Source organism: Saccopteryx bilineata, chromosome 1 (assembly GCF_036850765.1).
Source record: "Saccopteryx bilineata isolate mSacBil1 chromosome 1, mSacBil1_pri_phased_curated, whole genome shotgun sequence".
In the NCBI taxonomy this organism is placed as follows: Eukaryota; Metazoa; Chordata; class Mammalia; order Chiroptera; family Emballonuridae; genus Saccopteryx; species Saccopteryx bilineata.
The window spans coordinates 403869926-403883278 of NC_089490.1; the positions used below are offsets into that span (position 1 = coordinate 403869926).

At 61.4% G+C, this 13353-nt stretch overlaps 1 protein-coding gene across 7 annotated transcripts in view; it reads right to left on the bottom strand.

The window, feature by feature from the left end:
- The window catches only part of SHANK2 (SH3 and multiple ankyrin repeat domains 2), a 443651-nt gene that overhangs the window by 15958 nt on the left and 414340 nt on the right, over positions 1-13353 (bottom strand). For 4 of the 7 annotated variants that reach the window (XM_066252293.1, XM_066252291.1, XM_066252292.1 and 1 more), the window contains 5 exons: positions 11568-11703; positions 10506-10586; positions 1548-1678; positions 1108-1219; positions 291-311 (listed from right to left, as the gene is read on the bottom strand). In XM_066252293.1, the coding sequence (XP_066108390.1) occupies positions 291-311; positions 1108-1219; positions 1548-1678; positions 10506-10586; positions 11568-11703 (481 nt within the window). The remainder of the gene's footprint in view (positions 1-290; positions 312-1107; positions 1220-1547; positions 1679-10505; positions 10587-11567; positions 11704-13353) is intronic. The other 3 variants (XM_066252295.1, XM_066252296.1, XM_066252294.1) reach the window with 3 other exon arrangements.

Sequence of the window (13353 nt, forward strand, 5' to 3'; positions counted from 1 at the left end):
GCAGGATTCTCAGAGGTAACAAAATGAGTCACTTCAAAAAAAAAATTTCTAGATTGAACTACAGTAACTTATTCTAATGAAAATTTCCATTCAATAAGGGTATTCCAAATTCCACATACTCCTGTGGGAGGGCATTTGGCATCGGGTGCCAGAGGCCTTCATTGGCCATTCGCTACACATTGGTCGCCTGACAATTAATGTTCCCAAGGAGTAATAATTTAAGAATACGCCTTATAGAGTAAACCGGGTTACATTCAGATTACAGATTTCAAACTGGAAGGTTCACTGACCTGATAGAAAGATTCTGCTGTCTGACAGGAGGAAATCAATTGTTATTAACCAGTCAAAGAGCCAGTGACACAGCCCGGCGTCTACGCTAGTCTGCGTGGCCCTGAGCGACTGGGAAGGCGAGTTCAGAAACGGCAGATGCGGCCTCTACCATCCCATTCTTTAGTGACCGCCTCAGACCAGTGACAATGCGGCCACCTCCCCCAGAAGCAGCACCAGGAGGCGACTCCACAACAGCAGTGTTCCCTCCGGCAGACCGGGGCTGTGGCTCACACTTGTCTCTAGATGGCAAGGGTCCACTGGTGTCCAGCAGTGGCCCTGGCCCCTCTGAGAGTCTGCGTGGTAAAGACAACGCTGGGCTATTTCACAAAGGATCTGAAGGTCGCGGTTACCCTGCCTGGGACAGTCCGTAGGAACCAGTGTGACATTAACAAGAGAGGGCAGTAGTTTTTTACAACACACAGGACAGTTTTATTAGACGTCAAGAGCCTGACCCAACCACCCTCCGAAATGTGTCCGCTGAGCTCACCTCTGAGACACAGCAGTGGCTGCAAGGCAGGGTGACACAGGACCTGCCCACAGCTGGCTGTGCTGCCCTCCACCTCCCCCACCCCCCGCCATGTGGCACGCCCTGCCGGTTTCACATGGCTTGGCCGGCAAAGCTGGGGGAACCATGCTGGATTTTGTGTCCAGCGGGCAGACCGCATGCACACCCCGTGGCAGGTACCCCGTGACCCCTGGCCTGGGGGTCTTTTGGGTACCACTGAGGGGCTCCGAGAGCCCAGGGACAACGTCTGCAGGTGCGGCCATGCTTCTTACCTATTGACTTCTGCCTTCGCATCGTACCTCGAGGGAGGCCCAAGAACGGGCCCTTTGGGCTCCCGGGAACGGTAGGTGTCATCACAGCGATCCCTTGGCGTTCATACACAGACTGCAAACCAGAGGGCTTGGGTGAGGCGCCAGGTCTCGGGTAGTGGGTGCCTGTCACACGGCTTCCTGGCCTGCCTTTGGATGCACCTAAGTGTCCAGCTGAGGCCCAAACACTTGTGGGTGCCCCCAGCTTAAGGACAGCTGTGGTCTGAGACCATGGAGAGGCGGGCGGCACTCCTGTGGGGACTGGTCTGGGCTCTGTCTACACAGCACGGAGACTGTGACCTGAGACTGTAAGGGTGGCAGTCTGCACACATGCTCTGCCCTGCCACCGTGGGAGCGGTGCCGGAGGCCTCCCCGCCTCCCCGGCTCTGGGCGCAACCACTCACGTTCATGTCCGAGACGGGCGGGAAGCACCGGCTGGTGGGCCGCTGCTTGATGGTGGCCACCCTGGACTCCACGGCCACTGTCTCTGCCGCTCGGGAAGGCTTGGAGGCAGGGACGATCTCGTCGGGTTTATCTGCAGTGTGAGCACAGGGGCACAGGTGTCAGTGGCTGAAGGCTTGAAATGATCAGGGGCGGGGCTCAGGAAAGGGACCACATGCCTGCAGCATGTTAACAGCGTTCACCTGCTCCGGACTCGGACACTGCCAAGCAGGGCTTGTCACTGCGATGTGGGGCATGCACTGCTGCTTTCACCGCATGCTTTCGCCACGACACGATCCCGTTCCCCAAACCCTCACCCTGGGTGAGGGCATGTGGATGAGGCTCAGCCCAACAGCCTCCACCACAGAGGTCTGGAGCGTCCTAAAAGTTCGTCACTGGAGTCACTGCGCTCATTCTTGACAGTGTTAACTGAGCCAGCGCCTGGACTTTTTTTTTAAAGAGCTCATAGGTGTGGTTCCTTTGTGACCAATGGAGTTGCCAGGGCCTGAGGAGCCCGCCCCTTTCACAAGTTCGAGCCCGTGCTGCACTGGGAACCTCGTCCTACCCCCACCCCGCCCCAACAGCAAAAACTTCTCATCTGTGGAAGAGCCAAGGCTAAGTTACTAGCAATCCTTACACATTAAGAATTTTAAAAATTGAAATTTAAACATTAAGTCTGTTTGAAAACAATGTTCCGTGTCTGAGTTCAGACACTGGTTCTAGTGAGGTTTAAAATGCAGGACCCCCTTTCGCTAAGACCTACAGCATGAGTTCCGGGGGTGGGGTGCCACACAGGCCCCAGCCGCCCTCTTGTCAGGGGCTACAGGGTTCGCATGATGCTTGTGGGAGGTGGGGCCTGGCAGGGGCACCCCACTTGGGATCTCTGGACATACAGTGCTCCCCTGACCACCAGGCCACACAGAACATTCTGTCCTTGAGCCTTAGGACGTCTCAGTGGTCCTGACCAGTTCCGGGGGTTGGGATTCCTCATCAAGCTCAAGCCATGGGAGGGGGCCAGGCCTCTGGAGGGATCTCACTGAGACCCCCAGCTGTGAGGCTGGCTTGAGAGGCAGGGAGTGGGTTAGGATCTCTGGGTACCAAGTTGTTCTTTAAGAATTGTGACTGCTGGTTAGAGCATCATCCCAACATGCTAAGGTTGAGGGTTCGATCCCCGGTCAGGGCACATACAAGAATCAACCAATGACAACATGAATAAGTGGAACAACAAATTGATGTTTCTGTCTCTCAAAAACAAAAATCCAAAAAAATGACAGCCACTTGTAACCCCCCGGGGAAATCGCCTTAGGGCGGGGGTCGGGAACCTATGACTTACAAGCCAGATGTGGCTCTTTTGATGGCTGCATCTGGCTCACAGATAAATCTTTAATAAAAAAATAACATTAAAAATATAAAGCATTCTCATGTATTACAATCCATTTCCTACCGCTCATGTTCATGGTTGCGGGTGGCTGGAGCCAATCACAACACTAAATTTTTATTGGATAATATGTAACATACACGGGTCATTGTATGGCTCTCACGGAATTACATATTAACGTGTGGCGTTCATGGCTCTCTCAGCCAAAAAGTTTCCCGACCCCTGCCCTAGGGCCACAGCACCTTTTGGGTTCCCAGACCAGGGAGCCCAACCAGAGGAACTTGGGGAGGAAGGGGGTGTGCCCAGCTAGGGGTGGGGACAGGCAGGTGCCCATCAGAGCCACCACGACTTCCATGGAGGCACTTTCTTGGTTCCTCCCCAACACAAGCCCGAGTCCAGGCTGAGCCTGGCCGAGGGGCAGCGATCTTCAGGTCTGAAGGCTAATCTTGCCCACCTGTTCTTATTGGCCCTTAGCCTAAGGACGGTGTGTGCACTTTTAAGGCACATTAAGGCAAAGGCAGTCCTCAAAACCTAAAACACAACCTGGGCCTTTATGGACAGTACCTGCTGCCCAGGGTCTGACTGCTGTCCCAGGTTCACTAGCCACTAGAACTGGGCTCCTCAGGTAGGGGCAGCAGGAAACCCTCCCTCCCCCTGTGACACAGCAGTCCCCACATCCATCCCTCCCTCCCTCCCTCTCATGCTTCTGGAACCTGCAGCGCTCCGGGCTCACTGCTTCCTCCTCTGGCAGGGGGCATTTTCTTCCTCTCATGGATTTTGGGGGACACTGGTGTCACCCTTCTGGGGGTTGGTGGGGAATGTTCCCAGCTAGTCACTGTCCCCAGCCCCCTTTTTCCTGCTCTTGTGTGCACTGAGCCCCACAAGCAGCTCCGCTCATACCTTCCCAACCCAGCTCCCTCCGCCAGCCAACCGGTCACCTTGCTCCCCTCAGGTCAGTCCACTTGTCCCCACCACCAGGCCGTACACATCCTCTCCCCCACCCCATGTCCCAGTAATCCGCCTCCTCCAGGAAACCTTCCCCCTCACACAGCAGGCGGGATTCTCTCCCTGGGATTCCACCTGTTTCTGGGCAGGCCGCTGCCCCCTACCCCAGCGTGCCCCCTCGGAAGGGCCTCGCTCCCCATAACCGGCACGTGGGTGGCTCAGGGTCCTCTCACAGCAGCGGGTCAGGTGACACTTGGATGACTTGCTTGGTAAGCCAGCATGCTCTCCAGAAGCCAGACCTCTTTTAGTGGCCATTGGCCTTGCTCCAGCTGAGTGCAGGCTGTTTCTCCAACGAGGGCAGGGCATTTCTCTCTCTCTCTCTCTCTCTCTCTCTCTCTCTCTCTCGGGAGGGCAGTGGAGCTCAGTCCATAGGTTTGGCTGCTTCAGGCCCCACCCCAGCCCCGGCTCAGTGCCCACCGGAGTGTGGAGCCACTGGAGTCTGCCACACACGGGGGCAGGGGGGGCGCTGCAGAGGGACAGCTCTGCTGCACCCTGGCCAGGCCTGGGCCCTCCACCGGGCAAGGGGCCCAGCACAAGCTGCCGTCCTATGACCTGCGTTAAACTGGCCAGATCTTCACCAGGTGACCGTTCCCAATGTGGACCTCCCGAGCCCGCGTCTCTGCTGCTCTTAACCCGCTGCAGCTGAGGGGTGGCGTAACCCCACCCCCAGCGCGCCCACGTGGAGCGTTTGGCCCAGCAGCGCGGAGCACCACCTGGGTCTTCTCATGCCTGAATACGTGTCACACAGGTAGCACACTGTGATGGTGGGCCCCCGGGCATGGGGCAGGACCTCCAAAACAGGCCTCAAATGACAGGCAGGCCTAGACGAGGCAAAGGCATCCCGGGTCCTAACCGGTTCCCCGACCCTGGCGGAAACTCTAAGGGCCTTCGTCCTGTTTCTCATGTGGGGTGGGGCGATTCCCCCTTTGCAGAGAGAGCAGCTCAGGGTTTGAGATGGCCTTGCAGGTGGCCATCGGGGACCAGGTGGGAGCCTGGGCTTGTGCTGTGGTCACCATCCTCTGCGCCCCCGCCTCAGGCCAAGGTGCTGAGCCGTGGGGGCCAGTGGAAACCTAGGGTCACCCCCAGAATGGTCGGCCCCGTCCAGCTGCCCAAACAGCAGGGGCAAGTCTGGAGTACCGTTGAAGGTGCATCCCCTGGAGCCGCAGCCACTTGGAACATGGACATCCTTGTCATTGGTTTATGCCCTTACCCCCGTAGGGAAGAACAGCTGGGTTAGTCCTGCTCCCTGCTTTCCTGGCTGCAAGCACTTTGCATCATCAGTGCGTGAGTACGCGGCGGAAAGCTGCTATAAGGTGAAGGGTCCTTTCTCTCTCAGGGTGGATTGCTTGCCCGCCGCCACCATGGGGCAGTCTTCCTGATTGCTTGCCTGCGGCTGGGAGGGCCGATATTCCTACCAGCTCGCCCACTATCGCCAGAAGTGGTTTGTCCCGGCCGGCTGGTGCACCTGCCCACCTCTGTCGTCCAATAAACGGGAATGGCCCCCGTGCCTTTCTGTCTGTGGGTCTTGTGTGGTCCGCCCAAACCCCGTGGGGTCCGGCCTGGCGTAGTGGGCAGGGCATGGTTCAGACACTCATCTGGAGCTGGCCTTCCACTCGCCCCACCACCCCGAGTGTTCTGGTGAATCAGGGTGCGTGGGAGCACCTTGGTTTGGGGGGAATGATGTCAGGACTCTTGTTCGCTTCTCTGTGAGAGCCACCGAGGGACCCCCGCATGCTTCTGGGCAGGGGTCCCGGGCTCCCTGCCGGCTGCTGTCCCGCAGGGGGCCTGCTCAGCACCCCACCTCTGAGAGTTTGTTGACCGCAACATGAGCGCTTCGATGGCAAACGTTGAGCACGCGGGTTCCTGCTTCTCTTTCTGAGGTGGGAGAATCACTATGCTTCTCTTAGAAAAGCCTGGAGTTGGGTCTCTCCACATAGGGACTCGGGTGGAGAGGGCGAGTGAGCCCACCCAGCCTGCAGGCCGCCTTCAAAACTGCCCAGTCTCGCCTGACCAGGTGGCGGCGCAATAGATAGCGCATCACCTGGAATGCTGAGGTCGCCAGCTTGAGCGTGGAGTCCCCAGCTCCAGTGTGGGATCATAGACATGACCCCGTAGTTGCTGGCTTGAGCCCAAGGTCGCTGACTTGAGCAAGGGGTCACTCACTCTGCTGTAGCCCCCCCCCCCCCGCCCCGGCACATGTGAGAAAGCAGTCAATGAACAACTAAGGTGTCGCAACTTCCTGTCTTCTCTGTATGTGTGTGTCTCTCTCTCTTGCTTAAAGTAAAATAAAAAAACAATCTAAAACAGATAAAACAACTGCCAAATGTCAAAAACAATCTAGGAGCAAGTCCATGGAAATGCTGCAGAAGTATCCCTGTTATCGAGACGATGGATGTGACATCCACTGTCTGCAAACTGCAAACCTCCCGCGTGGAGACAAAGGTCCTCTGGAAAGGTGGCACGTTTGTCCAGCATGGCTGGGTTGCACACAGCTGGGAACCAGAGCAGGGTGGTGTCCTGCCTGTTGCGTCACCCGCCTGCCCCGAGCCCTCCTGAGGGAGAGATCCGCGCTCCGTGGACCGGAGGTCGGGGTGAGGGGACGCAGGGTGGGACTTTCTCCAAAGCACAGCTGAGAGGAGAAGGAAACGCCAGCAGCTCCTGGAGGCAGCAGCTGTGGCCGGCTGGCCCGTGCTCTAACCCCGGCCGACAGCCCCTACCGGTGCGCTCTCTGATGAGTCTCACGCTTTGCCTTTGGATGTGGTCAGAGGTGCCGGTAATCCCGGGGGCCAGGGGGAGCCGGTCCTGCCAGCGCTGGCCTGGCCTCTGCCCTGAGCCATTGCGGCTGTCCCAGCTTACCATTCATTCATCCTCAGGCCCGAGAGCACAGGTCGAGGACCTTAGTAGGTCCCTGGGGACACTCAGAGACAGAAGGAAAGCATTTCTGAGATGAGGAAACGAAACCTCAGGGATCTTGGTCACCGGCCGCCGTCACTACGCAGGAGGCAGCTCCCAGGGGCGCGCTGTCTTTGCGCTGTCTTCCTGTTGCCTCCATTTAGTAGAGCTGCCGAGGCGAGTGTCACTCATGGGGTGGCCCGAAGCCACAGAACTACTCTCTGCGGCCTGGAGGCCGGAGCTGTGAGATCGAGCCTTCAGGAGGTCAGTTCTGTCTGCTGACTCCAGGGGAGGGTCCCTCCTGCCCCTTCCAGGCATCTGGGGGCTCCAGCAGCGCTGGGCTGTGGCTGCACTGCCCCAGCTTCTCCTCCGTCTCCGTGTGGCCTGTGCGTGTCCTCCTCTGTGGGAGTTTCTCGCTCTTGTTCCCTTGTAAGGACCCGTCGTTGGGTCCGGACTACCCTGACCCAGTGTGACTTTGTCTTGATGACACCTGCAAAGACCTTATTTCCAAATAATGCCTCTTCCACGGGTTCCAGGTGGACGTGAATGTCAGGGGCCCCATTCCACCAGCTCATCCACAGACGCCCGGTTTTCTGCTATAGCGCGTGGCCTCTCTGGATGGTGTTGGACGCCGCTCAGGAGGCGAGGCCAGTTCCCCAGGAGGGGCTGGGAGAGGCAGAGTGATGGCCCAGAGAACTTGCTGCACACCTGCTATGTGCCGGGGGCTCCGGAGTCCCACACTGCCCCCCCCCGCCGCTGCGCGTCCCCAGAGGAACCGGGTGGGCCACGCTGCAGGGCCCTTGGATGTCTTCTCGCCTGCGCACCCCCCTCCAGCTGCGGTTGGGAAACACGGGGAGGGGACATCTGACAGCAGACCAGCCCCGGGGTTTCTCTGTGCTTGAAAGGAAAGGTGGGATCCCACTCTCAGGCCCGCCTGGGCCCTGTGAACTCTGCCCTGTGCCCATGCAAGCCGCCAGGCTGCGAGTTCTGTCCTCACGGGTCACACTTTGGGGTGTCTGGCTGCTGGAGGAGCCCCCCCCCCGCCGAGGCCTCCTTGACAGCGGACTTTCTGGGTCAGCTCTGTTAAGGGTGAGGGGTCCTCAGAAGCCCACAGCGGGGTGTCTTTGTCAGGATAGTGTGACAAACAGAGGGACCTTCAGAGAGCAGTCTACTTCTGGGGAGCTTCCTGTGCCTGGGGCACCCATGCCAGGGTTGACACTGTGACCCATCCCAGAAAGCCTAGTGGGAGTTTCCTGGGCAGCCCCTGGGGGTTTGCGGGCCCAGGATGACCTCCAAGGGAAGGTGGCCGGTCAGGGGGAGCAGGAGCAACGCCGGACCCGCTTCCACCCCCAGGTCCTGCCCCACGGGATGCAAGTGCCCCGCACTGGTTTCTAGTCCTGAACACTGCACAGCGCCTCAGCATCCAGGCTCCAGGTCATGGGACAGGGGCCCTCCTTCAAAGCAGATTTGACTCAACACTGCTTCTCTTAATGGTGAGGGGAACGGTCCCGTGTGGGTGCCGCCCAGGGAGGGGCAGGGAGAGGCTCTGCCTTCCAGGGCCCCCCTAGACCAGCGGTTCTCAACCTGTAGGTTGTGACCCTGGCGGGGGTCGAACGACCAGAACACAGGGGGTCGCGACCCACAGGTTGAGAACCGCTGCCCTAGACCAAAAATGGTTTTCCTGCAGCTGCAGAACAGGCCTGTCGAGGGAGGGGGGCTTTCTGGGAGTTAAAGGGAGACCGCCCCGCCCACGGCAAAGCGGCCCAGTGGCCAGGGCTCCGCCTGCACCGGCCCCCGAGCAAGGGCCACGGGCTTCACAGTCACGATGATGAGGGGGGAGAACACAGAACGTGTTGGGGGCGGGGCACAGACGGGACGAGAAGCAGACGGAAGAGACGGAGACGGACGTGTCCCGGAGGGGGGGGCCCGCAGGAGCCGGCACGAGGGAGGGGGGCGGGCGGCAGACAACACACAGTCACTGCACACTCCGGACGCCACGCCAACGGCCACAGAGGGTTTCCTTTCGGAGGGTGTGTGGGCGGGGGCTGGAAACAGACGGGGGCTGTCCCCTTACCCTTCTTCTTCCGGATGGAGGCTTGCAAACAGAAAGGGAGCATGAGGCCCACGGGGGCAGGGCTCGCCTGCCCGGACCTGACCCGACCTGCAGCTCAGGGGGCAGCCCTGACACGGGCAGGCCAGGCGTCTGGGGAGCGGACACACCGTCTTCGCTTTGCCCGGAGCCTGGCCGGGCTGGTCACCCGGCTCCCCTGGGCTTTCTGTCCTGCTCAGCCTACCCCTCCAGGCACCCGCCGCGCGGACACCGAGCTCCACTAGGGCACGTGCGCGCCGAAGGGCCATTCCCAACCGGGGAGGCAGCCCGAGGGTCGCCGAGGCTCTGGGGACCAGGCAGCAGCACCCCTGGGCCCGAGCTGACCCTGCTGCAGCCCCGTTCACAGGTGACATGTGGTCTCTTGTGGGGGAGACCCCACCACAAGCCCTGTGAAGGGACAGTGTGGCACAGACCGTCTTGTGGACGGGGACATACAGTTAATCGCACCCGTCCCTCCGGGCGTCACACCAGGCACTGGGGGGCGGGGGCGGCAGAGAGATTTTCCCAGCAAATTCTGTTTGGATGGCAAGATGGCATCGAGGCAGGGCCAGAGGAGGGGCTCTCAGAAAACTGCTAGTTCTGGGGGGGGGGTGGCACCCCCACAGGGCTGCTCTTTCCTAGATGGCCTGAAACACAGTGGCTGTGAGGGGCGCTGGCCAGGGGGGTGGCCCAGGCCTAGTGGGGGCAGTCTGCTTGCTCCACTGGGTCCCACGGGGACGGAGTGGACAAGACCCTGCCCAGAGGAGCTGCCAGGAGGAAGAGTCACTGTGCACTTATGGGACGCAGTGTACGAGGAGGGACATAAGTTCTCCCAGTGCAGCCGGGCCTCGGGGAGGGAGCGATGGCCGGTCGAACTCCAGCGTGGGGTGCCCAGACCTCAAGCCCCGCCCAGCTGGGCCTGCCGTGGGTGCTGGGCTCCCGGTGCCCACTACCCTGCCCAGCCAGCAGCAGAGCAAGCACCTGCCACCCCTGTGTGGGTCACAGACCTTGTGCCCCCCTGAGAAGGTGTCCCTGGGCTCACACCACCCTCTGCTCAGCTGTTACCATGGTCCATGGGACCCAGGGCCACGCTGCTCTGCACCTTCCCAGCCTGCAGGATGGCTCAGACCACAGAGCCTAGCTCTGCTCCTTGATAACCTTTCAAGAAGGTGCCAGGAACTCCCTAAGCCTGGGAAGCAGCCCACTAGGCTGGCTGGCCGGCCCCCACCGCTGTCTACGTCAGCCCCTGGGGTGGAGTTTGCTGGTCTGAGCCGCGCACAGAGGGCCAGCGGAGGCGGCCTTCAGGGGGCAGAGGCTGGGGGACACGCTGGGGCAGCTTACCTTTATCCACTAATGAGAGGCCCAAAAATTCAAAACAGAACAGTGTTAGGTGAACCAAGGAGAGGAAGAGGCAAAACCAGTGACCCCACCCGAAGCCGGCAGGTGTGGGGGCAGGGGGCGGGGCGGGAGCAGCAAGCACGGGCCATGCATGGGCAGGGCCTCCGTGGAGCACAGGGGGAGTGGCCACACGGGGGGGGGGGGGAGGGGGGCGCTTACCCAGCTCCTCCAGCTCTGAGGTCATGGACTTGGAGCGCAGCGTGAGGGCCGTGGTCGGGGCGCGCTTGGGTGGCGGGGGTGCTGGAGGGGCAGACGGGAGAGGCTGAGGCGTGTGCCCCACCCCCTGGCTGCAGGACCTCCCGGAACAGCCCGGGAGGGGGCCGCCTGCAGCCCTTGGGCTTCTGCCAGCAAGGCCCAGCGACAAGTGAGGACGGCCCCTGCTCCCCCAGGTTGGCCCTCGGTGAGTCAGGAGGCTGGGTGTGTCCACAGGCTTCTCTGGGGCCTCGATGGGCTGGGACCAGGAGCAGGGACCCCCTTTCTGTACCCAACGCCCCATGCATTCTTGGCCTTCGAGGTCCCTGCCCTCCCTCCTGCCTGCATGGGCCCGGCTGGTGGCTGAGGGGGCAGGTCCATTTCTCTCTGTGATGTGCCCGCTGGGGACCAGCAACCGGGGGCTGAAGGTTCCGGCAGCCTGTGCAGCCCTGGTTGCCACTGCCGGGCCACCAGGAAGGCATAAACAGGGTGGGCATTCTCCTTTGTCCCCCAAGCTGTCACAACAAGGACACAGCCTCTCACATGTGCTGAGGACCCCTCCCCAGCCTCCTTTTGAGAATAGCCTGGGAGCTGCCCTTCTGGAATGTTCCCTGCAGCTCTCCTCACTTCTCTTCCATCCCCTCAGGCTGCAGGCTCCCTGCCCTTAGCTCACGGCTGCCTCCTCCAGGCAGCCCTCCCTGCCTGTGCTTGATGCTTGCTCTCTCCTGGTGGGTAGGTGGGAGGGGACGCACCTGGTCTTGGGAAATGCAGGGGTGCTGTGAGGACTCTGTGCTGTCTGTCCTGGCTCTGGCTCTGCTTGGGGGACCTGGGGGGTGTGGCCGGCTCTGGCTCTCCTCTGTGGGCCTCACTCAGCCACACTGCCCCCCCACCCCCGCTGTGGCCTCCCTCAGGAAGGAGTCACTGTGGGGCCCGCCAGCTCCGTAGACAGGGGTGCGGTGGACAGTCAGGTGGGACAGGAGCTCAGGGAGGGCGGAGGCAGAGGCAGGGTGGGGGAGCTGGGGCACCCACCTTTCTTCCTGGCGGTGTCGTCGGGGTCAAGATTCCTGGTCACCGTGACCACCTTGAGGACGAGGTGGTTCCCCCCCTGACGGATCATGTTCACCACCTGCCGGTGGCCGACCTTCACCACGTTCTCATTGTTAACCTGCAGACAAACAGGGCAGCGGGGGTGAGACAAAGGAGACCCCGAGGCGGAGGCGGGCTGCCCCCTACAAGGGACAGAGGCAGGCAGACAGCAGGACACTGTCCTGGTTTAGGAACCAAAGGCTCTCGGGGATGCCAGGGAGAAAGTGCAGGCTGGGGTTGTCCCCCACGGTGAGGTGGCCGGGGAGCGGGGAGGGTGGCTTCCTCTGACCCAGCGCACGTCCCCAAGTCCCCACCGGGCCAGCGCTGGCCGAGTTCCCTGGAACTCCGCTCTGGGGCGGGCAGCCCGGGACCCGTGTTCCTGGCCACCAGCCTGAGAGGCCTGAGGTCGGCAGGGCTCCGCTGTGCATTTTCCATGGTCAGGAGGAGACATGACATGTATTTTGGGAGCACACAGCATACATCACACGGACACGCCCATTTCCTCCGTGCTCCCGCCCTCCTCCGCTCCCACTGCGAGGCTCTCTCTGTGCTTCTGTGTGTGGGGGGAGGGCGGCGTGCTGCCTCCACCGTGGTCATGGTGGCATCGGCGAGTTCTCAGCCCCTTCCAGAGCTTGTCGCCCCCCTTGTGCCTCTACGCATCCCCCCTGTGGTGCACACAGGTGGCGCAGGAGCAGAAACGGACCCAAGGCGACACCCTGCAGGCAGAGGGCGGGCTGGACCTCGAACCCCAATAGCTCTGCCCTTTGTGGCTCATGCAGCTCAACCCAGCCGTGGAGTCCACGGCCACACAGCCCGGCTGCCTGGCCACCCCATCCACGCGCCCCCCCCCCCCCCCAGTGAACAAGAGCCGTGACGTCAAACAGGACAGGGCAGGGCAGGCAGAGGGAGCCCAGAAACGGGGCGGGGGAGCTGCACCCTGAGCTCTGCCTTCTCTCGGTCGCAGGCGTTGGGGCTCCACCCCTTGGGCCCGGCCTCTACCCCTCGTGTCCACAGCTCCCAGCCTGGGTGCCAGGATGACCCAACTCTAGTCACCGGACACGGGATGTGGTCACCAAGCTCCCTAAGGAGACACTGGCTTTCCCAGAAATGTGGCTCCATCCCTGGCACCAGACTCAGGTCTCCACGAGGTTGCTGGCTCCGATCCCGCCTCCCTGCTCTGCCTCCTACCTCTCCTCTTTCACCCGGGGCTGAGGGAGCCCTGGAGCAGGAAGAGGGGTGCCCTCCAGGGTGAGGTCTGGAGCAGCGCCCACATCCCAGCCTCCCTCCACCTGCCGGGGAGCGTCTGCCTCAGGTGAGTTCCAGAGGTCCCTCCTGGGGCTGCGCGTGCCAGCGAGGGAGCCCCTCTCTCTGCTGCCTCCCCTTCCCCGTGAGGACCAGCGTGCTGCCTGGCCCCAGGCAGAGGGGCCCGCTTCCCCAGCCTACACAGTGGACAGTGGCGCCGGCCACACAGCCCGCTTCGACCCTGGGCCCTCCTGCTCTCCTCCTTGCTCCTCAACCACCCCATGCCCGTCTTAAATCCTCCTCCTGCTCCGTAAAACGAATAGCCTTTAGGGTGTCCTTCTCCAAAGGCAAGAACCTTGCCCGGCTCAGGGCTACCCACCAGGTGGGTGGGTTTTGTGGGGCGGTTTTTCCGTGTGCAGGTGAGTGCCTTGACAGGGAGGGTGGGGGTGCCAGCTGGCGGGTGCTGTGGTGCCTATAAATATCCTCC